At 47.3% G+C, this 23,865-nt stretch overlaps 1 protein-coding gene across 1 annotated transcript in view; it reads left to right on the top strand.

Moving 5' to 3' along the window:
• The window catches only part of RGSL1 (regulator of G-protein signaling like 1), a 41,757-nt gene that overhangs the window by 9,411 nt on the left and 8,481 nt on the right, over nucleotides 1-23,865 (top strand). Inside the window, exons 7-18 of the mRNA XM_019530588.1 lie at nucleotides 872-1,872; nucleotides 5,948-6,179; nucleotides 7,382-7,489; nucleotides 7,981-8,092; nucleotides 9,014-9,207; nucleotides 11,877-11,994; nucleotides 12,656-12,752; nucleotides 13,172-13,301; nucleotides 14,568-14,745; nucleotides 14,985-15,123; nucleotides 15,872-15,996; nucleotides 16,172-16,281. Coding sequence (XP_019386133.1) covers nucleotides 872-1,872; nucleotides 5,948-6,179; nucleotides 7,382-7,489; nucleotides 7,981-8,092; nucleotides 9,014-9,207; nucleotides 11,877-11,994; nucleotides 12,656-12,752; nucleotides 13,172-13,301; nucleotides 14,568-14,745; nucleotides 14,985-15,123; nucleotides 15,872-15,996; nucleotides 16,172-16,281 — 2,544 coding nt within the window. The remainder of the gene's footprint in view (nucleotides 1-871; nucleotides 1,873-5,947; nucleotides 6,180-7,381; nucleotides 7,490-7,980; nucleotides 8,093-9,013; nucleotides 9,208-11,876; nucleotides 11,995-12,655; nucleotides 12,753-13,171; nucleotides 13,302-14,567; nucleotides 14,746-14,984; nucleotides 15,124-15,871; nucleotides 15,997-16,171; nucleotides 16,282-23,865) is intronic.

Below are 23,865 nucleotides of genomic sequence, written 5' to 3' on the forward strand. Positions count from 1 at the left end.
ATAGCGTTCTGCCAGGGTCTGGCCACATCTTTTCCACAGTGCAAAGGGAGGGGGGGAGGAAGGGAAGGGAGGGTTGCTGTAGTGCCCTTCCCCCCCCATGCTCCCCCCAGCTTCTGGCCTGAGCCACTGCAGTTCCTGAATCAAAAATGAATGTCTATCCACTTGCAAATCAGTTCAATCTACACAGGTTAGACTAACCTCCAAAGATTGAATCATTTCAGGCTTGAACTTTTTGAATGTCTGTCCCTAGCCCAGAGCTCAGGACTAGGAATCAGCTGGCTTGCGTTCTGTTCCCGACTGCCACTGATTTACTCTGTGACTGACTTACCCCATGTGGAAAATTATGGGGCAGGGGCCCCTTACATTCCTGTGTGAAGCACTTTGAGATCTAGGAATGAAAAAAGCAGTCTACAAAGTTAAGCGGTGATGTCAGCTCCTGTTTGAAATCAGTTTCTTGTTGCTGTGAACACCAAATTCTGTTCTGGATCTATTACTTACTGTTCTTCTGTATATTGGATACTTTTTGCATGTAAAGTCTCAATTTAGTATCATTTTTTTTTAAGTCTTAAAGTTAACTTGGAACTAGGGATGTAGATTTGAAAGTGCAGCAACAAGTCTCTGTAGGAATAGCTTAAGATACAGTGGAAACAAGATATGTGGTTATTTTTTAGCCCTACAAAGTTCTCTCTCACAGGGGAGCCACTTTTCACTTTTTATGTCACCTCTCACCTGCTCCGTGTGCTCATTTTTTTTTCCCCCCAATGATCCTGCTGGAAACGCTTGCAAAGTCTGATCTAAGATCACTACTGACTCTCCTTGTTTATGGCGCAAGCCTGTACTGTCTGTCTATAATTCCTCATGTCCTTTTCAGAGTCTCTGTTGAAGATCTCCGACTGGCACCTTCAACACGCAAGTACCAGGAGAGAGATCCTGAGCGAGATGCAGAAATTGGCCCTGTTTAAAGTTCAAAGTTACTGGCTTCCTAATTTTTTCATTCATTGCAAACTGTGCATAGAGAAGGAGAAAGAATGCCAGCCACTACTGCAGGAGTATCAAGACCGTTTGTTATGGGTGGGCTTGCGGGAGAAGCTAGTGTCTCCAGCTCCCACAATGAGCATACGGAAGAGCCGAGACACATCTGAACTCTACTGCAGCAGAAAAGCCAAGGAGGAGACCTGGAATCTCATAATTTCTGGGAAAAGAGCTGAAGAAACAGGAAAACCTACAAGCTGTGGGTTGCAGCCAGAGGGAACACCAAGGCCAGCTAAGAGCGCAAATGGCTTAACAGACACAGAGGAACTGCTGGCTAAGGATGATGTCTCAAAAAAGGAGTCTCAGCAGTTACAGCCTCCTGAAAAGAGCATAAGTGAGACAGGAGGAGAAGAGGCCACTTCCAAAAGTCCCAGCCCCAAATCCCAGTCGCCTCTTCAAGTGGAAGACCTCAGCAAAAAGAAACCCCTATTTGAAATACATGCTTCCACACCAGTTGTCCAGCTGCCATCACTGCTAGCCCTGAAAAAGATACTTAAGTCCTCTCCCTCTTTAGATCTCCTGCACTGGGTACTTAATGCTGACAGCTGTGCAGGATGCCCCTTCAGGGAGTTCTTGAAGCACAGGAATCATACAGTGGAGACCCATCTCTTGGATCTGTGGCACGATCTGGAGGACTTTCTGAACGTAGTGCTGAGTTCCAGCAAAGGAGGAAGCTTCCTCCTGCGGCACTTGTTGAGTGCAAGGATATCTGAGACCTACTTGACAGAAAACAACCAGAAACTTCCCCTGGAGCTGAAAACTCTCAGGAACTTGCATGACCTTCTGCCTTCTGGAAAAGTCATTCCCTGGATATTGAAAGCACAGGAAGAAATTTGCAAGGTAGGAAACGCTGACTGTGATGCTGGTATTGAGAAGAACAACTGGCACTCCCTACGTGATAGGCATTACAAATATATAATCCTAATTTGTAACACTGCAAATCCGAGTGCTGGGGTATCTGGTGGAACCTTTCCTATGTACCATGCACATGTGCAACTGCAGTAGCTAAAGTTTATGACCCTGGAAGGCATACTTTAGGATATCAGATTCTGAAACAGAAACTCCCAAGTGGATGTGGAATAAATCATAAGTGGATAGGAGGCCAAATTTCTAAAGGTTAGCACCTACATTTTGTCTATTTTACCTGCATACATAGCTGGCATGTGTGAGAAGCCTGCTTTTACATCAGTAAATGGAAATTAGTGCACGTAACATGGGTACCTAAATGAGAAGCTACCCATTAACTGATCCAAAAGTGGATTTTATGCGTGTAACATAAAGCCTTTTTAAAGGCTTAGTACCTAAATTCAAAGGTAGGGAAGAAGGAGGTTAAATGGAGCTGCAAGAATCAGGTACGCAGAATTACCCCAGGGGTGCCGTGAAGATTTAGTAGGGACATTGCTCTGAGCTGAAGACAATTATAGTCTGTTTTCTCCAACTTTCTCTTTCACTCCACACGAGGCAGGGTGGGAAGCTTGGGAGGCTGAGCTAAGGATCTGTTCACATCCAGGCTACTGCTTTCATTGTGACAGAGGTTTGTGACCAAAAGTTGTTATAAGCCAGTAGTCCTCAGGCAGCCAGCGTGACACATGAGTTGAAGGGCTTAACCCAGTTTGCATTAGAAAAACCACCACTGGAACTGAACCTTTTGTTAGTGGTCTCAGCCACTAAGAAGTGTTGAGCAGGCATTCCCTTTCATCCCTAGCCACTGCATGTCCAGGGCAGGGTTGAGGTTCATGGATAGGGCAGCATGTTCTGCTGCTGCCCAGAGTACCCTACACCTATGCAGCATAGCCTTTGCACTTGTCCCAGCACAATGCACCTATTGTTGTAAAGTTCCTCCTTGACAGCCTAAAGCCAAAGGCTCCAACCACTACCAAGAGAGACACTGGCTAACAATGCATCTCCCTGTTTTCTCATCAGATCCTCAGCTGCTTCTATGATGAGTTCCTAGATGATGATGATGAAATATTCCTTCAGTTTGTGGTAAGAGACAGCTGCTAGGGGGGCACAGATTGCTTGACCATGTAGGTCAAAGCATGCTTCTGTTAGAGTGCAGACAAGACTGCCCAGAGGCTACGTGCACAACACACCACTCCATCTGTACATGCCTGGGAAAGCATCAAGCTAAGTATTACTGCTGTGCATGTGGCTGCGTAGAAGAAGCTATTTTACTCCAGCATGCTGAAGCAGCTTCCTCACATTTCTTAGCCAGTAACTCCAGTAGTTTAGCAGCCACATGCAAGGTTAGACATGCATCTTGGAACACCTGCTCTTGGCTAACCAGAGGCAACCAAGAATATAGACAGAAACAGCTTTTCAGAGCAGAAAATAGGAGCCAAACCCATATGCAAACCAGGGACTAGAATACTGATCAGAAGACTTACGGGAATAGATTCTATACAGAAAGCATCCTTTTTCTTAGCACAGTAATGGACACTAATGTTTAGGTAAGAAATGAAAAAATCTGCACGCATAATTAGTGAAGTGTCTTGATAATGGGGAGGATCTTCTAGCCTTAACTTCAATTATATCTATGTTTTCACACTTTTTCCATGCCCTAAAAGAGTTATTTAAGGAACCAAATTCCACAAGGTATTTCTCTTACTTGATATTAGAAATTCCACAAAGCCAGGTCCTATGTTGTATTAAGTCCACAAGTAGCATTCTGCTGCAAGAAAATCTTGGAAAAAACATCCCACAAACAGACAGGAAGATATTCTGATTCATTTTGGGGCTCTGTAGAACTCATATAAATAGCCTTGTTGACTCAAGTCAACACTTTTCAACTGGCCTCCTGTATTAAGTGCCTCACTCAACACACCAAAGACCTGACTTTAAATGGCTCCTTAGTACTGACAGCTCCCTTTAACGTTAGTTGGGTGCTGAATACATTTGCCTGAAAATCAGGTCTTCTTTTTGTAAAACTGGGTTCCCCAAACTTCTGGCTCCTTCTGTACAAATTGACCTTGAGCCAATAAAAGGAATACCTAAGGGACTACTTTTATAATTCCACTGAGCTTCTTTTTGCATTGTTAGGCCTCTGACTCATTTTAAGTGTTGCACTTCTTCATTCTTTTTGATGGCTGTAAATTAAGGAGATGGCCACATTATTTAGCACCCCTTGTCAAGGAAATTACCTTTCAGATCAGGGAACTGCTTTCTGAATACAATTAGCACTTTAGCAGGTGTTAGGGCTGCAGGGTATAAACTAGCTGAGCCCAAATCTTCTCAGGGTCACTCCAGTTATGGCAGCAGAATTGCACCAGGAATGAACAAGGCAGCAGTTGGGCACACTGTCTCAGCAGCACGCTGCTCTAACGTATCAGCCAGGGGGTATTCTAACCCTGTTGGCTTGTGAAACGCATAGATGGCTCACCAGTGGTTAAAAGCCAAAGCCCACAAAGTTTGCCATGAGGGGCAGGGAGTGCCACTCTGCTTTTAGAGGCCTGTTTATAACTGAGAGCTGAACTGCAGTAATGCATCTGCAGGTTCTGCCACTTAGGGGAAGGGTAGCCAATCAATAGGGTGGGCTTCCCTTGGTAGCATTCTTGGCACTACCTCACAACCCTATGACATAAGGCATGGACCATAATGTATTAAATAAAGAGCCAACCTAGCATGCCCATGCCTGGATTACATGAGTGATAAGGTAATGAGCTGCATACTCAATGTTTGCATTTCACATAGCGTCAGCATCAGAGCAGATGGACTGGAATGACTGCCGAACTAGCTAACTCGGGTACTGCTAGCAGGCCAGCTGTGACAGCACAGACCTCAGTGGGAGTTAACCATAAATATTTAGCCTGCTTTGGGGGCATTGTTTGCAAGCCATGCCTAACTGTGTGTTGGTGCATCTCTCCTCCTAGCAGTACTCCCCCTGCCTAGTTGACAGTCACAGTGCAGACACCCTGAGTGGCACTACACCTCCAAGACTAATGATTCTTGTGTTTCAGTAGATGGCATTGTCATCAACTGTTGTCAAGAAGAAATGTCTTCTGCCTCTTCCTCCTGACCGTTATTTGGTTAGGTGTGGTAATACCCAGCAATGGGGCAACCCCCCCCGCCGCACACACATTTTATCTGTGCCACACATACACAGTGCATGGCTTGGTCAGTGCCAGCTTTGGACAGACCTGCACGAGAACAGCAAGGTCTGAGCTCACCAGCTGATCATGGCAGGGTCTGGGCAGAGACACTACTTTTACATGGCTCTGGAGTCCAGGGGATGAGCACTGCTGCTGGATTTCCCCTCCTTTTTCTTCCCCCACTGAACTTAGCAATAGGGGAAAGGAGGGGACTTTTGGGCTCTAGAGCTGTGTAAAAGCAAGGCCTGTGGGCAGACCCTGCACCAAGAGCTCACAGTCAAATTAAGAGGCGGGGAGGGAAGTGCAACCACGCTGCAGCACCCCCTCTAGATCTATTCCTTATTAGGTGTATTATGGGGGGGTCTCTCTTTTCCCTAATGAAGAGGAAGGAGATTCTTAAGGCTAATACAGAGGACTAGGGAGATCTGGGTTCAGTTCCTGGATGTACTGCAGATTCCATGTGTGACCCAAGGCAAACTGAGGGATAGCATTACTACTTTTCTCTCACACTTTGTTTCTCTTGAATATTTAGACTATGGTGTTCGGGACAGAGGCTGTCTCTGTACAGCATCCATCCATCATGATGGGTCCTCCAGCAGTACTGGAATACAGATAGTAAATAATAAACATGAGTACCAGTTACTGTCTGAGCTCCACTGTCCTCAACTGAAGCGCCCAGTGTGGCCTTGCCCATGTTTAAGCACAATCATGTCAGCAATGTTCACAATGCTTGAGACAACTGATAAGTTGTTGGTCTTTTCTAGCAGAGTAGCTCGTAGGATGTCACCCAGGCTTTGTGGAATCAGTCTTTTCCCTTTGTGCTGTAGTCTCAGATAAGCAGCATTCAGAAGCCTGCAAGACAAGAGAAAACTTCTGAAAAAATCGAACGCTATCTGCTGGCCAAGAGGACAAATGAATCGCTGACCTTGAGCCAGGTCTTAAGTGGAGCCAGGGACTTCGAGTCACTTTCAGATGAACACTGGCGCCTAATAGCTACTCAGGATCTCACAAGAGGTGGATCTATCTGGATGGAATTGGAGCCTGTTGTGCACAAGATAGGTAAAAAGAGTCTCTTTTTGTTGGGGACTCGGACACACTCAGCTGAGTAATCAGCATCCACATCAGTCTGGGAAAAGGCTGAAACACAGAGCATACCTAGAGTTAGTGATTCCTTTAGTTAATTTGACATAAGCATTGAGGTTCTTGAAGATTTTCCCAAGCTATTGATTTGCTGAAAATGTTTAAAACATTTTACAAAATTAGTTTTCTGGAAAAATCACCCTGTTCGTCTGCAGGCACATAGAGTGGCTGAAGTTTTGCAAAAAAATTTGACAGTGTCAATTTTAGCCAAAACAATCCTTCAAACTTTTGACTTTAGAGATTAAATTTTCTGTCATTGATCTCAGCCCAAAGGTGCATTTGAATTTTATTTTTGCTAATCATCATTCGGCCTTTTTTGAGCAGGAAAGAAAATACATTTTGTGCCACATTTTATAATACTCTGAACAACTCAGAGGAAAATGGCAGACTCTGAAAGTTTGGTACTGGAAATATCCCTTGCTAAAAGTTCCCCTTGATGATCTAGTGAAAGCAGATACTGATTTCACCAAATTATGAGGGATTGCAAAGTATGGATCTTGCATCTGTATTGGTCAATACCATTAACTGTGCAGTCTTTGGCAGGCAGACTCCCAATATTTCATTTGCCTGAGAGACATAACCAACCAGTTTTGACCCTGGGCAAACTGTTACTGTAGAGCAAGGAGCAGATGTGGGGAGGGTGGTTAGTTTTCCCTGTCCTCCTGGATACAACCTGCAGCCTGGATGTACTGCAGCCTGAAGCCTGGATGTGCTGAACACCCTCCCCCCATCTTGGCCATGTGCCCTCAGTCTTGGCCTGCCACACTGTTTCCCACACCTTCTCTGTTTGAATTTGTGAGGAAGAGCCTTCTGGTACAGTGCTGCTCATTCAGAGCATTGTGCAATGTGGTTCTGAGGCTTCAGTAGTGTTTGCAAAGGGCAAAGCATCAGTATGCATTTTGAGGGGTGTCTGAGTTTTTGTGAACCAGGTATCCTAGGCATCCCACATCACAGTGGCAATTGGTTCATGGGACCAGGCTGGAGAAAGAATGAGATTTTCTAGTCCCAATAATATAACATCATCAATTATTTCTTTAAGTTTCCTCCCAAGGCTGATGGGCAACTGCAGCTAGGATAAACAAGTGATTAGTCTATTCCCCTTTTCTCTCTGCCACCTGCAGACTATAAGAAGATGACATTTGATGAGCTGGCCTTGAAGGATCCCTTGATAGCTGTGAAAGTCTTAAGTGAGGACTATGGGTTCTTCTGTGCCAAGTTTCCTTCCCTTGGTATGTACTACTTAACTAGAACTGTAGCAGACTTAAGGAGATGCTTGGGCAGTGAATAGGAGGCACAGTTTTAAAACTCTGTGATATGACATTGAATGAATCCTGGAAAAGTCAGACAGTTCTTGCTCACTTGCTTCCCATGGTCTGGACTCTAGGTCTAGGAGACTGTCTCTAGGAGGAAAAGGAGGAGAAATCTGGTCATTCAGAAAGTCCAGTGCTCCAGACCCTGTGCCACAGTTTAGGGGAGAGGGAGGATTTCTAGTAGCCAGCCCCAGAAAGAGAAGACCATGCTCTGATGACAGACATCCAGAGCATAGTCCCTTTTGAGCTGACCTTACAGCACAGCCACTACCATCATGGGGATGGAGGTAGCACACAGCCCCAGTTTAAACTCTCTGGGATTCCTCTGCCCAGAGCTACATTGCTGTGTTAGCTGTCTGACAACTGTGTAATAGTGGGGCGGGGGCATCATTCTATTCTCTCTGGAACAGCATTAGGGCCAGAACTTCCTAGAAGTATTCCCTCGAGCAAGATGAGCAAAAGCAGCCTGCGCTCAGGGAAGAGGAGTACCTTCTTGTTAAGGAAACCATCCACCAGACCCAGGTATTGCACCACAGCCATGGGACTTGCTTACTTTCTCTTATCTCCACTCTATCCAGCATCAAGATTTCCAGACAGCTGCTGGCCAATTCATTTTCCTTCAGGACCACTCCCACCTGCCTCAGAGACCAGGGCTCCCTGGAGACATGGATGGCGGGTGGGATCTGGGCAGGGGAATGTGGGAAGGAGGGGAATAAATTCCTTATTTTTCCCACCCTTCATATGTAACCGTCTTGCACATGAAACTTCCGCCCTATCATGCAGACCTAGGATCACACCCTAGCCTCCCAATGCACTTCTTTTTCCTTTCTCATTTTATTCCCAGTGTAGCTGACTCCTCTTCAGTCCAATGGTACTGCATGGCTTCCACTGACCACTTGTGGTCTGCAAGGCATCCAAAGCAAATACTTTCAGGTGCCTAACAACAGTGCAGTGACTTTAAGCTTGCTCCTACTCCATTGTCTGGTTAGGGTCTTCTGTTCAGAATGGCAGCCACTGGCATTCATTCTGGTCTCTTATGGTAATGTAAATCCAAAATGTCTCTATGATTTACACCAAATCAGTAGTGGCTGACTGATTTCATTTGGAGTCAGCCTCATAGGGTAAATTCCCCTGAAACTACTGACCCATCGGAGGTTTCATCTGCCACATGGGAGCATGGCAGGAGGCTTGATTCCATAATGCCCAGTGAATTAGTAGATAAGTATCAGGCAGATATCTGCTTTCCAGTGTTAGAGAAAATATATGCTCTGTGGCAGTGCCTTGATTTGCCCATTCCCATGCACTGAGTTTCTAGGCTTTTCACCATCTCTGCAAATCAGGGAAAAATTTACTGTGCCAGTGGAGAAGCTGGCATGGAGGTCTTGCTCTTAAGGCCCCATGCAGTGGAACTGCCACCTCAGCCAGCATCTTCCTTCTCTTCAGGTGTTTCTTGGAAGTTCTGCACAGTGCTATCCACCTGGAGTACTTCAAGCAATTTCTCATTCGAAACAATGCTGAACATCCGTTGCTGTTCTGGCTTGCGGTGGAGAAGATAAGTGCTGAGACCAATACCAACACTCTGCGAGATGCAATCACCCATGTTGTCAAGAATTTCTTCCGCTCCATGACCCCTCCTGGTATCCAGAATCTCTTCCTGCTGTTCTGTGGGCTGGGCTTCCAGGGAAGGCAAAACTGATCAAGGTGGTAAAGCAAAGGAGATAGTGTCTCCTAGGTTTTTTTTCTGGCAAGGAGATGTGCAGAACTTTCACGAGGGCTGTTCTGAGGAAGTGTAGGCCCTGGCCAGTGGCTCCCCGCTGCCTCCTCCCGCCAGGCTCAGCTCCATGGGATTGCCGGAGTCACCCGGAGTGCAGCCCTGTGGCGGGAGGCGGGGCAGAGCCAGCCAAGCAGCTCCCCCAGCCCCAGGGAGCGCAGCCCGGCGGTGGGAGGCAGCGGGGAGTCAGTGACGGAGCTGCTCCGACAGCAGCCTGGTGGCGGGAGGCTCCACAGTCCACGGCGTCGAGCCTGGCAGCGGGAGGCTGTGGAGAGCCGGGGCGGGGGCAGTCCGAGTGAAGCCCACGGAGCTGGCCCGTGGCTGTCTGGCGCCTCCCGCCGCCAGGCTCAGCTCCGCGGGGCTGTGGAGCCTCCCGCCACTGGGCTCTGCTCGTCAGGACTGCGCTGCGGGCAGCTCCGCCACTGGCGAGCACAGCCCGGGCCAGTGCTCTCCCCCGCCTCCCACCGTCAGACTCAGCTCCGTGGGGCTGGCGGAGCCGCTCAGTGTGCGGCCCGGTGGGGAAAGCCAGGGCTGCTTGCTGAACCTGCCCTCCCAGTGCTGCCACCAAGCACCGGGAGGAGACCAGTGCCGCCCCGGGAGTGGAGGACACCGCCTGCCCTCAGTTGCTGAGCGTCGTCGTGCCCTGAAGCCCCTGGTGCAGCGCAGCCCGTCATCTGCAGGCAGGCAGCATCCGCTGCTCCCAGGGCTGCAGCACCAGGCTCTCCCTGCTGCTCGGGGCAGGCTGTGGTGATGGAAAGCGGGCTGCTGCCACCCCAACATTTGCTGTAGCCCCCCCACACACCTGCCCCCCCAGCGGTGCCACCCAGGCAGCAGTGGCAGCCTCCTGTCTCCTCCAGCCTCCTGTCATCCCACCCCGGGAGGAGTCCAGCACAGCTCTCCTGGGGGTGCGAGCCCCCAGATCTGTGCATGAGAAGACAGCAGGCTGCCACCACCAGCAAGGGAAACAAGTTTTGCTTTCAACTGTTTGAGGTGCAGTGTCACAAAAACTCTGCACCTATCTCCTTGAAACTTGGTAGGCTTCATGCCCTCAGAAGGGGCTACCATCCCTGCAATTTTCATCCAAATCAGGCAAGAAATGACAAAGTTATAGGCATTTTCATGATTCCCCATTATAGTCTCTGGGTGAAACATCAAAACGTTGAAATAGCAAAACAGTTTTGACAAAATGAAACAGAATGGTGCTTCAAAACTAAATGAAATGCTGTCCCTTCGAAATGGCGAAACGGAAGTCGAAATGAAATGATGCTGTTTAACACAGCCCTAATGGGGATTTAGTAATTTGTTGTACAGCTACATCCTAATAAAATGTTTGTTTAGGTAGGTGACCAGCTCATGTTACACTGAGTTGATTCATGGAAGAACTGGTTTTGAAACAGTGCCAGAGCTATTAAAACTATAAACTAATACCCTGGTTTTCCCCATCAATGGCAGAATCCTTGGAGGAGTCCTTATCAAGGACTGGCTTAAGGTCTCTGTGCAGGGCTTCAGGTGAGGTAGACACTCTTGTCCTTCAGCTATATTTCCAGGTAGCTGCACCACAGATCTCTGCTGAATGCAGAGATCTTGCTGCAGGATTTAGGTCCCACTTTGTAGCAGAGTATACAGAGTCTTGAAAATCCTCACTACCCAGTCTAGTGTGATTTCTACTCAGCAGGGATCTTATTTCTCATTTTATTTCTCTTCATTTCATTGTTTCTTAAGACTCCTTTCCTTACGGTCACCTAGCACCCTGGAAGGGACTACTATGACCCTATTCAGGGACCTACTGGTTTGGTTAAGGATGATACTACCTCAGGCAGAGGGCTGAACTAGATGACCTATGTAGGTCCCTTCCAGTCCTGTTTTTCTATGATTTCTATGATGAACTTCACCTAGCGATTCCTGCTGTGGAGAGAATAATGCTTCCTTGTCTCCATTAGCTGTTATTGGACTCAGTTATAACACTTACAATGTGTGTAAGATACCATTATCTCTAAAGACCCTACCACACATCCAAATTAGCTGGATTGAAACCAGCTATAAAGTTGTTACGCATTTTCAAGCACAAAATTTGCAGCTGGTTGGCCCTTTTTATAGCTGGATGGATGTCTTTATGGCATGATAATTACTTTGCACATATGGCCAGTCTAAATTTATTGCACAATTAACCATTGACTTGTGTGATAAATACTTGGTACATGTGGCTGGTCTTTGCACCAGTGGCTGGTGTAAATTTATTGTGCAATAAGCCAATTAATTGCATAATATATGTAAAATGTGGCAGGAGCCTAAGTGTATTCTTACAGACATAGGCATGGGTTCAAACATGCAGCAAATTAGTAAAAAAATAAGCTAAGCAATAATGGAAAATGCGTTCAGTAAAAGTGATAGAATGAGTAGTGATATTAAGCAGGGTGATGGATGATGATGACTCTAGTCCTTGTGAACAAGAGAGATGGAGTAATTTTCTAGATAATTCAGAAATTATAACACAGCTGGTGTGGATGATAGGAAGTTATCCTGTGTCTTTTCCAGAGGAACTGCTGCAGTGCAATGCTCCCATCATCAAAGAAATAGCCAAGGCCAGCATGGTCACCACCTCCATGTTAATAACAGCACAGCACTTAGTCATGAAAGCAATGGACGAGAAATGGTAAGGGCTCCTGAGCTTTCCTGAGATGCAGGGCACTGTTGCTAACTTACTTAACAGTGGTTACACAACCACATTTCCCTCATGGGGATACACTTCAGCATTAGACTGCTTTCTGTACACCTTGTTCATAGGTTTATAAAGTCACCTGTTCAAATATATGTGCTAATGTTGAAAAATAAGACAGCAAGGCCAGCACTAGATCTCAAAGTGCTAACTCAGTCCTGCCTGGCTCCAGCAAAGACTTGCAGCTGATGTAGTGGTGGCTACCTGTATAAGGACAGTAGGGTTGGGTCTGTTTATTTTAATATTCAAATATATGTACATGTTATGATAAGGGAAGGCCATAATGGCCCTTTCTTAACCAGGAGTTCAGGAGCAGGGTACTACACACAGGAATGGTAGCCCCTATTTGCTTTAACTTGTGGTCAGCAAGAGAGGTTCATGGGGATGGGCCCCAGATATTGTTTAGGTTCACCTTCTGCCTCAAGTTTCCCCACAAAAATGGAAGTGGCATAAGGGAGGCTTGATCATTGTAGAAATGAATGCCCTGCTCTGCTGTCTCCCGATAACAACCTTTACAAACCTCACTTCCAGCTTTTAAGGGCAGTGAGTCTGGTTGCCCTTGGCATGCTTTCACATTCCTGGGGGTCCATTCTGGCAGGTTTCATATGTACCAAGACCTGTTCCCTGGGAGCAATGTTTATGAGACTCACGCGGTCAAAAAGCAGAGGAAGGGAACCTTCATGAAGGACAACCTGGTGAGTAAGGAGAACGTGGTGACATGACAACGTGCTAGAGAGGTGGTGGCCAGTGTGTTTTGTAGATGTGCCAATGTAAATGCAAAGGGGGTCTGGCAAGAAGAGCACATGCAGGGCTGCAGAACAATGGCCAGAGAGGGAGTTAACATCTACAGGCCCTGTTCTGTGAGGTCAACTGCAGGAACAGACCTCTGTGGAGCTTGTGTGGGGGTCAGTGATTTCACATAGTGGTTTAGTTCATAATCGTAGGTGCTCGTGGAGGGGGAGCCTTCCTCATTCAGACCTTGGGGGATAGGACTGGGATAATTATTTTAAGGCATCCCCATCTGGCCCACAGTTAATTACTGCCTTCCCTTGCTGCCTCACTAACTGCTGTAGTGCTATGTGTAGGCTGAAACCATCTATGCTCTCTAACACAGAAAAGAGTCTGGTTTATGCTACGTGCCTTTATCAGGAGCATCTGCAGGTTCCAGAAGGAGATGGCCAGTCCAAAATCTCGCAAAGCATTTGAGACCTTTCTCCACAAGGAGCTAACAAACAAAAAGGAAAGTATGTCTAGATCCATGCCTTGTTCCCTTTCTATCTTCAGGACCTCTTGTGTGGCAGGGTGTTTTCTTACCAGGGGGTCCTCTGTTCAAAGCAGGTGAGAGGCCTGGATACCACCTGGTTCAGAACAAATGAAGGTGCTGGGTTGTTCTGTCCATAGCAAGAATCTGCTCCCAAGGAATTAGCCACTAGAGAAGGGACACGTGGCCTCTGGTCTAGGAGAACAGAGCACTCAAGATGGCATGTGGCACCTAAACCAAGTACCTGGGTACCTAGTGTTAATCTAAGCACACATGCAAGTGTGCTTTTTTATAGACCCATTAGGTGACATCACTTAGGCATCACAGTTCAAAGACCAGGCCCCACCAGTTGGGCACCAACTCTGTCTTTGGGAATGATCCAGACTCTCCCAGTGCGCCCCCCAGCTCCTGCTTGTATTTCCAATGAGTCTATGGAGCAGCATAGGAAGTATTTACACAGCCTCTGATCTTGCTAGGGAGCACAACCATGAAAGCCTCCCCCACCCTCTCTCCCAGCCACTTGTTCCTGCTCTGCACATGCCAAATGGCAAAGAATGCCATGAGGCCCGTTGGGTGTGCACCCATCACTGTGCTCTTTCCCAGGCATGTTTTGTGGCACAATCCAGAGCTTCTCTCATTGCATTTGCTGTACATTTTTCAGTATTTGGCACATATGGAATGGAAGCAAAAGGATGAGCAGTTTTGTGGCAGTGCGCCCTAGCAGTCAGAGGCTGTGTCAACATGCCCTTAGCCCCTGGCTACAGACATTAACATCTACCATATGGTGACTTACCTGTAGCACTAGCATAAATCCTTTTCATATAATGCCTTGGTGTAGTGCTTTAACATATATAGGAAAGAATACTTTAGGTGAGGTAGGGGGTAGGATACAGGTTGGTATTGTCAGAAATATTTTTAAGGTCTTGGGGTAAGTTGCTAGGCAGACACCATATGTACATAACAGAAAGAAACAGCAAGGCTGGTGACATCTGCACCAGTGGATTTGATTCTCACTCTTATTTCCAGCCCAAATGCAACACACTCCTGGTTCCAGCCCAAATGCAACCACTCCTGGTTCAAGCAAGATAAATTATTTAAAGCTGCAATATTGTATATAAGATGCTGGAAAATGTGATGCTGGAAAACATCCCATAGTGTTTAAAACTCGCTGTTTGCCTCATACCTTAGATAGCAATTCCAGGACACCAACAGAGAAGATTTCATTGCATCTTCCATTTTGCTTTCTCAGATCTGCCCTCCAGCTCCATACGCACTAACTTTGTAGGGTCTAGCCCCCGTCAGAACATCCCTACCGCCAGCACAGGAGAGGATGCTGAAGTGGCAGTCATAAAGCGCCGCATCTTAAACCGAATAATTACTGTCAGCTTCCTAGTCAATGACCTCTGGTTCTTCCTGGAGATTGACAAGTAAGCCTCCTCTGCTCCACTAGCTCAGCCCTGGCCATCAAACAGTAGGTTTTTCTGGTGTGGGAGTGCTTCTCTTTGTAGCTCCACTTTTCATGGACTAATATATCCATTGGGCCAGAGAGTGAGTATTACCATTTATTCTAATTGCTAGGCTACTTAGCTGGAAGGGAGGAGATCTTGGTCCTTGTCTCTACTCCAAAGAAATGTAATATAAAATACTTAACAGTTTTCCATTGTAGGTTTTGTAAGCTGTCTGATTCAGCTGCGGCACTAGCCACCTGCGGAATGTACTCTGAAAAAGAAGCTGCCTTTTTAAAGAGCAAAGCAGTCATGATCGCTAAAGTCTTCCTGCACTCAGAGGTGCCCCCTAAGCTGCAGGTAGGATGCTGGAATATGCACACCATGCTTACCACTGAGAAGATTTAGGAACCTTTTAGATTGGGATCTGTCTGACAAATGGAATGAGGAATAGGATTGAATCTGCTCTAGCAAAACCTACTCTGGTTCTGAAGACTGGTCCATGACATGGTCTGAAATCAGGTAGTGGTATCAGTTCAGGTTTTAGTGGACAGGAGCCCATCATCATGAAAAACTGCTGTCACAGCTGATCCTCACTGGCAATCCAGAAAGAGCGAGGACTGAATGGCAATGGAAACTGAGCAACCACCACACTCCTTCAAGCCTGGGTAGAAGCACAGAAGCTGCCACTGCAGTCAATGGAGGAGATCCTTTCAGTTTGTGCCCCCTAGAGGTCACTGATATCCAACCCATGGTGTGCTGCTGTTTTGTTTATCCTTATGTCCAGGGCTTTTCAGGGTGGTGGGACTAGATGAAAGGGATAGACATGGACTTCCTTTGGTTTTTAGCTGCTTAGCCAGGAAATAGACATGCATGCTCCCTGGACACCTCTGAGTTATAGCAGTGTTTCTTAAGTTGATTCAGCATGCTTCTCTCTTGGTTTAGGGGAAGCTGTGTTATTGCCAGACTGTCTCTCCCTCCTTCCAAAGAAACCATGAGTGCAGATGGGATACTAGTAGGGCAGGCAGCAGGACAGTGTGTGTGTTTAGTAGGGCTGCTGCCCATATGCCAAACCACACTTGTGATATAGCCTCTGTTCTGTGGCTAGGTGAACATAACCGAGGGACAGAGAGACTACATCCGAAACTTAACTTCCAAGGCAACAGTGGATCGCAGCCTCTATCATGGGGCCATATTTACTGTGTTCCCAGTCCTGATATACTTCTGGAGAAGGTAAATATACCTCTCTCTTGGTTTAGGGGAAGCTGTGTTATTGCCAGACTCTGTCCCTCCCTCCTTCCAAAGAAACCATGAGTGCAGATGGGATGCTATTTCCAGCCACAGTGCTCATAAAAATTAAGGGTTTGGTTGTTAATGTGCTGCGTTTGCCTTAACATTTCCCTTTCAGATACTGCAACTGGAGGGTAATGGAGTCCTTCCACAAGTACCAGAAAGGGAAAAGATTTGTCACTACACCCACCAGAACTTCACCTGAAACATCTGGCATCTTCAGTGGGGGTAAGTCTAGATGCATGGTGGGCAAAATATGGCCCATGGGCTGGATCCAGCCTGCCAGCTGCACCACTCCTCATGGGACTAGGCCCTGCCTGCTTCCACCCGGGGCAGCCTGTGCCACACTCCCACCCATGCCAGCTGACAGCCCTGGCCCTGGCCAACATGCACAGCTTCCCAGCAGGGCTACTCCTGGGTACTGCTCAGCTCCCTCTGCATCCAGTGGCTTCTCCTCCTCCTGCCCTTTCTGCGCTGGTTCCCACACACACATGCATACCCCACACCTGCCCAAGCCTCCTCACCCCCCAATATACAAGAGTAACACTTTATTTTGAGCCAGTATGCAACCACCTCTATATACACTATGCAAAAACACATAGAACAGGACAAAATTATTTTTTTAAATAAAATTAAAATGTTAAAGTAGATGCTTGATTTTTAGTGTATGATTTGGGTTTTTTTGTATGAATATTATGTAAAAATGATACCTTCTGGAAGATTATATGTGTGCAGCCCTCAACAGCTCACCAAAACTTGTTAAGTGGTCTGCCAGCCAAAATAGTTGCCTATGTGTTAGAGATAGAGTTTCCTCTGTGTCTTACACATTGCAGCATCAAATAAGCTGCACATTAGTCCTCTCAGCCTTGCTTGATTTCTGATGGCCTCAGAAGATTGTCAGCAGGTTCTGTACGAGGACAGAATGATTCCATGCACCAGGACAGGCTGGGGATCAACTAGAGTGGGAACTTACCCATGACTGGGCAGTACACATTGAGGGCTACAGGTTGTACAGAAGGGACAGAGTAGGGAAGAAAGGAGGTGAAGTTGCTCTTTATGTAAAGAAACATTATACACCTACCCTAATCAAAATGGGATCAGAGGAGGAGAAAGTTGAGGTATTGTGGGTTAGGATACATGGAGGTCGAGGGGAAAGAGACTTGGTTTCATAGTTTCATAGTTGGTAGGGTCAGAAGGGACCTGAGCAGATCATCGAGTCCAACCCCCTGCCATGGCAGGAAAGATTACTGGGGTCAAACGACCCCAGCAGGGTGTACATCTAGCTTCCTCTTAAAGACCCCCAGGGTAGGAGCCAGCACCACTTCCCTTGAAAGTTGGTTCCAGACCCTAGCTGCCCTGACCATGAAGTAGCACCTCCTGATGTCTAATCTAAATCTACCCTCTGCCAGCTTGTGACCATTATTTCTAGTCACTCCTGGTAGTGCTCGGAGGAACAGGGACTCCCCCGATGCCTGCTGGTCCCCCCGACTAGTTTGTAACAGGTCACTAGATTCCCCCTCAGCCTTCTCGTGTGGAGGCTGAACAGGTTCAGGTCCCGTAGCCTCTCCTTGTAGGGCTTGCCCTGCTGTCCCCTGATCATGCGAGTGGCCCTCCTCTGGACCCTCTCCATGTTGTCCACATCCCTCTTGAAGTGTGGCGCCCAGAACTGGATGCAGTACTCCAGCTGTGGCCTGACCAGTGTCACATAGAGGGGGAGGACCACCTCCCTGGACCTACTTGAGATGCATCAGTGGATGCATGACAAGTTGCGGTTGGCCTTCCTGACTGCATCCCCACACTGCCAGCCCATGTTCATCTTGGCATCAATGATGACTCCAAGATCCTTTTCTGCCTCTGTAGTGACGAGAAGGGGGTTCCCCAGCCTGCAGGTGTGGTGCTGGTTCTTCCTTTCCAGGTGCATCACCTTGCACTTGTCAGTGTTGAATCCCATCCCATTCTCATCCGCCCACCCCAGTAACCTGTCTAGGTCTGATTGCAGCCTATTCCTCCCTTCTAGCGTGCTCACATCCCCCTATATCTTAGTGTCATCAGCAAATTTGAACAGGGTGCTTATTACCCCCTCATCCAAGTCACTGATGAAGATGTTGAACAGTGCAGGCCCGAGAACCAAGCCCTGGGGAACCCCATGCCCACATCCCTCCAGGTCGAAAATGACCCATCCACCACCACTCTGGGTGCAGGCCTCCAGCCAGTTGGTGACCCATTTGACTGTGTGGGTGTTGACACCACAGTCCCCCAGTTTATTAATGAGAACGGGGTGAGAGACAGTGTCAAAGGCCTTCCGAAAGTCCAGAAAGACTATGTCCACTGCTACCCCTGCATCTAAGGATTTGATGACCTGGTTGTACAAGGCCACCAGGTTGGTCTGACAGGACCTGTCTCTAATGAACCCGTGTTGGTTGCCCCTAAGCATAACCTCCCCCACTGGCCCCTTGTGGACATGCGCCAGGATAATTCTCTCAAAAAGCTTACCCAGGATCGAGGTAAGACTAACTGGCCTATGGTTTCCCGGGTCCTCCTTCCTCCTTTTTTTAAAGATGGGAACCATGTTGGCCCTCTTCCAGTCCTCTGGCACCACACCAGAGCACCACAAGTGCTCATAAAGCCGTGCCGCAATGACCTCAGCTGATTCCCTCAGCACTCTGGGGTGGAGATCGTCAGGACCAGCTGATTTGAATACATCCAGTCCCTCCAGAAGTTTCCTAACTAGATCCTCACTGACCCTTGGCCAAGGTACGCCTCCCCTGGGGCCTGAGGGGGGCCTGGTGTGGGGGCTGATCTGGTCCCTATTCAGGAAAATGGAGGCAAAGAAGTCATTTAATAGGTTAGCTTTGTCATCTGGTGTGATGACCAGATTTCCTAGTGTGTCTTGCAGGGGCACCATGTTACCCAGTACCTTCTTTTTGCCCTGTATGTAGTTAAAGGACTTCTTGTTGTCCTTGATCCGGGAAGCTAGTCCCAGTTCTATCTGCTACCAATCACCACACCAAGAGGAAAAGCTAGACTTGGAATTCTTGAGGCAGCTCTCAGAGGTCATATGGTCTAGGGACGTGGTTGTCATGGGGGACCTAAACTACTCTGACATCTGCTGGGAGGAGCAGTCAGCCAAATCCAGTCATTCACGTAGGTTCTTAACTTGCATACAGGACCTTCACCTAATGCAGGGGGTATATGGTCCCACTAGGGGAAATTCCTTACTGGACTTGGTGTTGGCAGATCCGAGTAATTACAGGCCAGTCAGCCTCACATCCATCCTTGGAAAAGTCTTTGAAAAGATTATGAAGGATCATATCTGTGCGAGTCCAGTGGGAAAAATAATGCAGCAGAGAAACCAGCATGGATTTGTAGCAGGTAGATCATACCTGACCAATCTGTTTTGGTTTATGACAGGGTCACAAAATGCTTAGACACAGGAGTAGAGGTGGATGTGATTTTCTTGTATTTTAGCAAGGCCTCTGATACGGTATCTCATCCCATTCTCATAAATAAATTAAGAGGCTGTGATAAAGATGTTTACATGGTCCGGTGAGTGCCAAATTGGCTTAGCGGTTTCACCCAGAGAGTGATAGTAGACGGGTTGGTATTGACCTGGAAAGATGTGGGTAGTGGGGCCCCACAGGGTTCAGTCTTTGGACCTGTACTCTTCAATATCTTCATCAGTGACTTGGATGTGGGTGTGAAGTGTACTCTATCCAAGTTTGTGGATGATACTAAATTGTGGGGTGAAGTGCACACTCCGTAGGGTAGGGAACATGTGCAAGCAGTCCTGGACAGGTTAGAAAAGTGGGCAGTACACAGCAGGATGCAGTACAACAAGGACAAGTGCAGAATGCTGTACCTAGGGCACAGAAATATCCAGCACACCTACTGGCTGGGAAGTGACCCTCTCAGCAGCACAGAAATGGAAAGGGATTTTGGAGTTATAGTGGACTCCAAAATGAACATGAGCCATCAATGTGACAAAAACATCACCAAAGCTAACCGCACTTTATCATGCATCAGCAGATGCATAACAAATAAAGCCAAGGAGGTGATACTTCCCCTCTATGTGGCATTGGTCAGACCGCAGTTGGAGTACTGCGTCCAGTTTTGGGTGCTGTACTTCAAGAAGGATGTTGATAGACTCGAGAGGGTCCAGAGGAGAGCTACTTATATGGTTAGGGGTTTACAGGACAAGCTTTATGAGGAGAGACTGAGGGACCTGGACCTCTTCAGCCTCCGCAAGAGAAGGCTGAGAGGTGATCTTGTCACTGCCTACAAATGCATTAGGGGGACACAGCAAGGGATCGGAGATGTTTTGTTCACCAGGGCATCTCTTGGGGTAACGAGGAACAATGGTCACAAACTGACAGACAGCAGATTTAGGCTAGATATCAGGAAAAACTTCTTCACGGTAAGGGTGGCCAAAATTTGGATTGGGCTTCCAAGGAAGGTGGTGCTCTCCCCTACCTTGGGGGTCTTTAACAGAAGGCTGGATAGGCATCTGGCTGGGGTCATCTGACCCCAGCACTCTATCCTGCCTAGGCAGGGGTTGGACTGAATGATCTGTTAAGGTTCCTTCTGACCCTAGCATCTATGAATCTATAACACTGGAGAGAGTCCAATGGAGGTCAGTGAAAATGGTTAGGGGGCTGGGGCATATGACTTAGGAGAGACTGATGGAATTGGGCATACTTAGTTTAAAGAAGAGAAGACTTGAGGCAGGGGGGATTTAATAGCAGCCTCAACTACCTGAAGGGTGGTTCCAAAGAGGATGGAGCTAGACTGTTGTCAGTGGTGGCAGATGGTAGAATAAGGAGCAATGGTTTCAGATTGCAGCATGGGAAGTTTAGGTTAGATATTAGGAAAAACTTTCTCACTAGGTGGGTAGTAAAGCACTGGAACAGGTTACCCAGAGAGATTTCAGAATCATAGAATAATAGAAAATTAGGGTTGGAGGGGTGTAAGTTGTAGCTGTGTTGGTCTACTGATATAGGCAGGCAAGGTTCTTTGGGTGAATCTGATATCTTTCATTAGACCAACTTAAATAGGGTTGGAAGCATGAACGATGTGTGCCCCTGGAGGCTGGGGGAGCATGGCGACCACCCACAGGCGGTGGCAGTGGTGGGGGCATGGCAGCGGTTAGTGGGGAGCTCCCGCAGGTGGTGGTGGTAGGAAGGTGAGTGCTGACCAGAGGCGATCAGTGAATGTCCACAGATGCCGCCGGCAGCATTGGCAGTGCTTCTTTCAAGGGGTGCACCGCCAATCTCAAGGGGTGCATGTGCACCCCCTACATGTCGCCAATGGTTGGAAAGGACCTCAGGAAGTCATCAAGTCCAACCCACTCTACAAAGCAGTACCATCCCCAGCTAGATCATTCCAGCGAACACTTTGTGTAGCTGGGTCTTAAAAACCTCCAAGGACGGAGATTCCACAACCACTCTGGGTAACCTGCACCAGTGCTTCACCATCCTCCTGTTGGACGGAAGACCAATGCATGGGTTCAGCAACCAAGATCTTTATTGAGTGACACATATAGATCAAGTGGGGAAAAGCAATGCTTTATCTAAAACCACTCATACTCACATACACACAGGCCAATCCACTGGTGCTCAGGTTCAGTCATGATGGCCAGTCGTGATGCCTCTGGACACAATGATTTTATGGGAGGAACACTGGTAGTTTTCTCCCGAATTGATGTGGATGGCATACAATGTCATTGGGGCCAGGTCTTCACTGTCCTTTTATACTTAGTTTAGGCAGACTTTGCTGCAGTGCCCCTGACAACCCGCTTAGCCAGTCACCTTGTTGCTGTTGAGCTGGCTCTCATCACATACCTCATGGCTTAGGTATACAGATGGTAAGATGGATGGTAAGGCGTTACTTTGATTTACAACATCCTGAGACAGGGGAGACAAGGTGTCTGCTTGCTCCTTATCTTCTTGTAGATGGTTTGTTTGTTCTTCTCAAGGCTGCTTTCTCAGTAGACTGGGTAGGCTTGATACCATATTCATTCACTCATTCATGCATTCATCTAAAATTAATTTTTGATAATATTCTCAACACTCTTAGTGAGAAAGTTCATCCTAATATCTAATCTAAACTTTCCTTGCTGCAACTTGATACCATTGCTCCTTGTTTTCTCATCTGTCACTGCTGAGAACAGTGTAGCTCCATCCTCTTTTGAATCCCCCATCAGGTAGTTAAAGGATGCTATTAAATCCCCTCTGTCTTTTCTTCTTTTTGCCTTTCCTCAGATCCTGAACTCAGCCATTTCATGGTCGCTGCTGCCCCAGTTGCCAACTTGTCCTTGAACCACATGAGATTTGTTTTGGTCAAGCCTCCACTTTGTGTAGGTCTTTCTGAATCCTAACCCTACCCTCCAGCATATCTACTACTCTCCACAGCTTGATGTTATCTGCAGACTTCTGAGGGTGCACTCTGTGACATCTTCCAGGACATTGATGAAGATACTGAAAGACACTAGCTTCACGACTAACCCCTGGGGCACTCCACTTGATATCAGCTGCTAACTAGACGTCGAGCCATTGACTACTACCCTTTGAGCCCAATGATCCAGCCAGTTTTCTGTCCACCTTACAGTCCATTCATCCAACCCGTACTTCCTTAGCTTGCCTGCAAGAATGTTGTGGGAAACCGTATCAGAAGCCTTGCTAAAGTCACAGTGTATGGCATCCACTGGTGTTCCTGCATCCACAAAGCCAGTTACCTCGTAACAGAAGGCAGTCCAGTTAGTCAAGCATAACTTGCCCTTGGTGAATCCATGCTGACTCTTCCTAATCACCTTCTCCAAGTGCTCAGAAATGGATTCCTGAGGACCTATTCAATGCTTTTTCTAAGGATTAAGGTGTGGCTGACCCACCCATAGTTCCCTGGATCCTCTTTTTCCCTTTCTTAAATACAGGCACTATATTTGTCCTTTTCCAGTCATCCAGGACCTCTCCCGATCGCCATGAGTTTTTAAAGATGATGGTCAATGGCTCTGCAATCACATTGGCCAACTCAGCACCCTCAAGTTTATTCCATCCAGCCCCATGGACTTGTATATGTCCAGCTTTTCTAAATAGTCCCTAACCTGTTCTATTGTCATTGTTGGCTGCTCACCTCCTCCCCAAACTATGCTGCCAGGTGCAGTAGTCTAGGAGCTGACCTTGCCTGTGAAGACTAAGGTAAGAAAGGCATTGAGTACTTAGCCTTTTCCTCATCATCTGTCACTAGGTTGCCTCCCTATTCAGTAAGGGACCCACACTTTCTCTGATTCTCCTCTTGTACTGACATACCCTTCTTGCATAAGAAACCCTTCTTGTTAACTTTTACATCCCTTGCTAGCTGCAACTCCAGTTGCACTTTGGTCTTCCTGACTTTGACCCCACATGCCCGAGCAATACTCATACTCCTCCCTAGTTGTTTGTCCATATTTCCACTTCTTATAAGCTGCTATTTTGTGATTTTGTTTACTGAAGAGTTCCCTGCTAAGCAAAGCTGGTCTTTTGCCATACTTGCTAGTCTTCCTGTGCATCAGGATGATTTGTTCCTGTACTCCCAGTAAGGTTTTTTTGACGTATAGCCAGCTCTCCTGGACTCCTCTCCCCCTCAGACCGGCTTCCCAGGGGATCCTGCTTATGAGTTTTTGAAGCAAATCAAAGTCGGCTTTCATAGTTTCATAGTTTCTAGGGTCAGAAGGGACCTGAGTAGATCATCTAGTCCGATCCCCTGCCATGGCAGGAAAGAGTACTGGGGTCAAACGACCCCAGCAAGGTGTTCATCTAACCTCCTCTTAAACACCCCCAG

Source organism: Crocodylus porosus, unplaced genomic scaffold, assembly GCF_001723895.1.
Source record: "Crocodylus porosus isolate Cpor-Errol unplaced genomic scaffold, CroPor_comp1, whole genome shotgun sequence".
Lineage (NCBI taxonomy): Eukaryota > Metazoa > Chordata > Crocodylia > Crocodylidae > Crocodylus > Crocodylus porosus.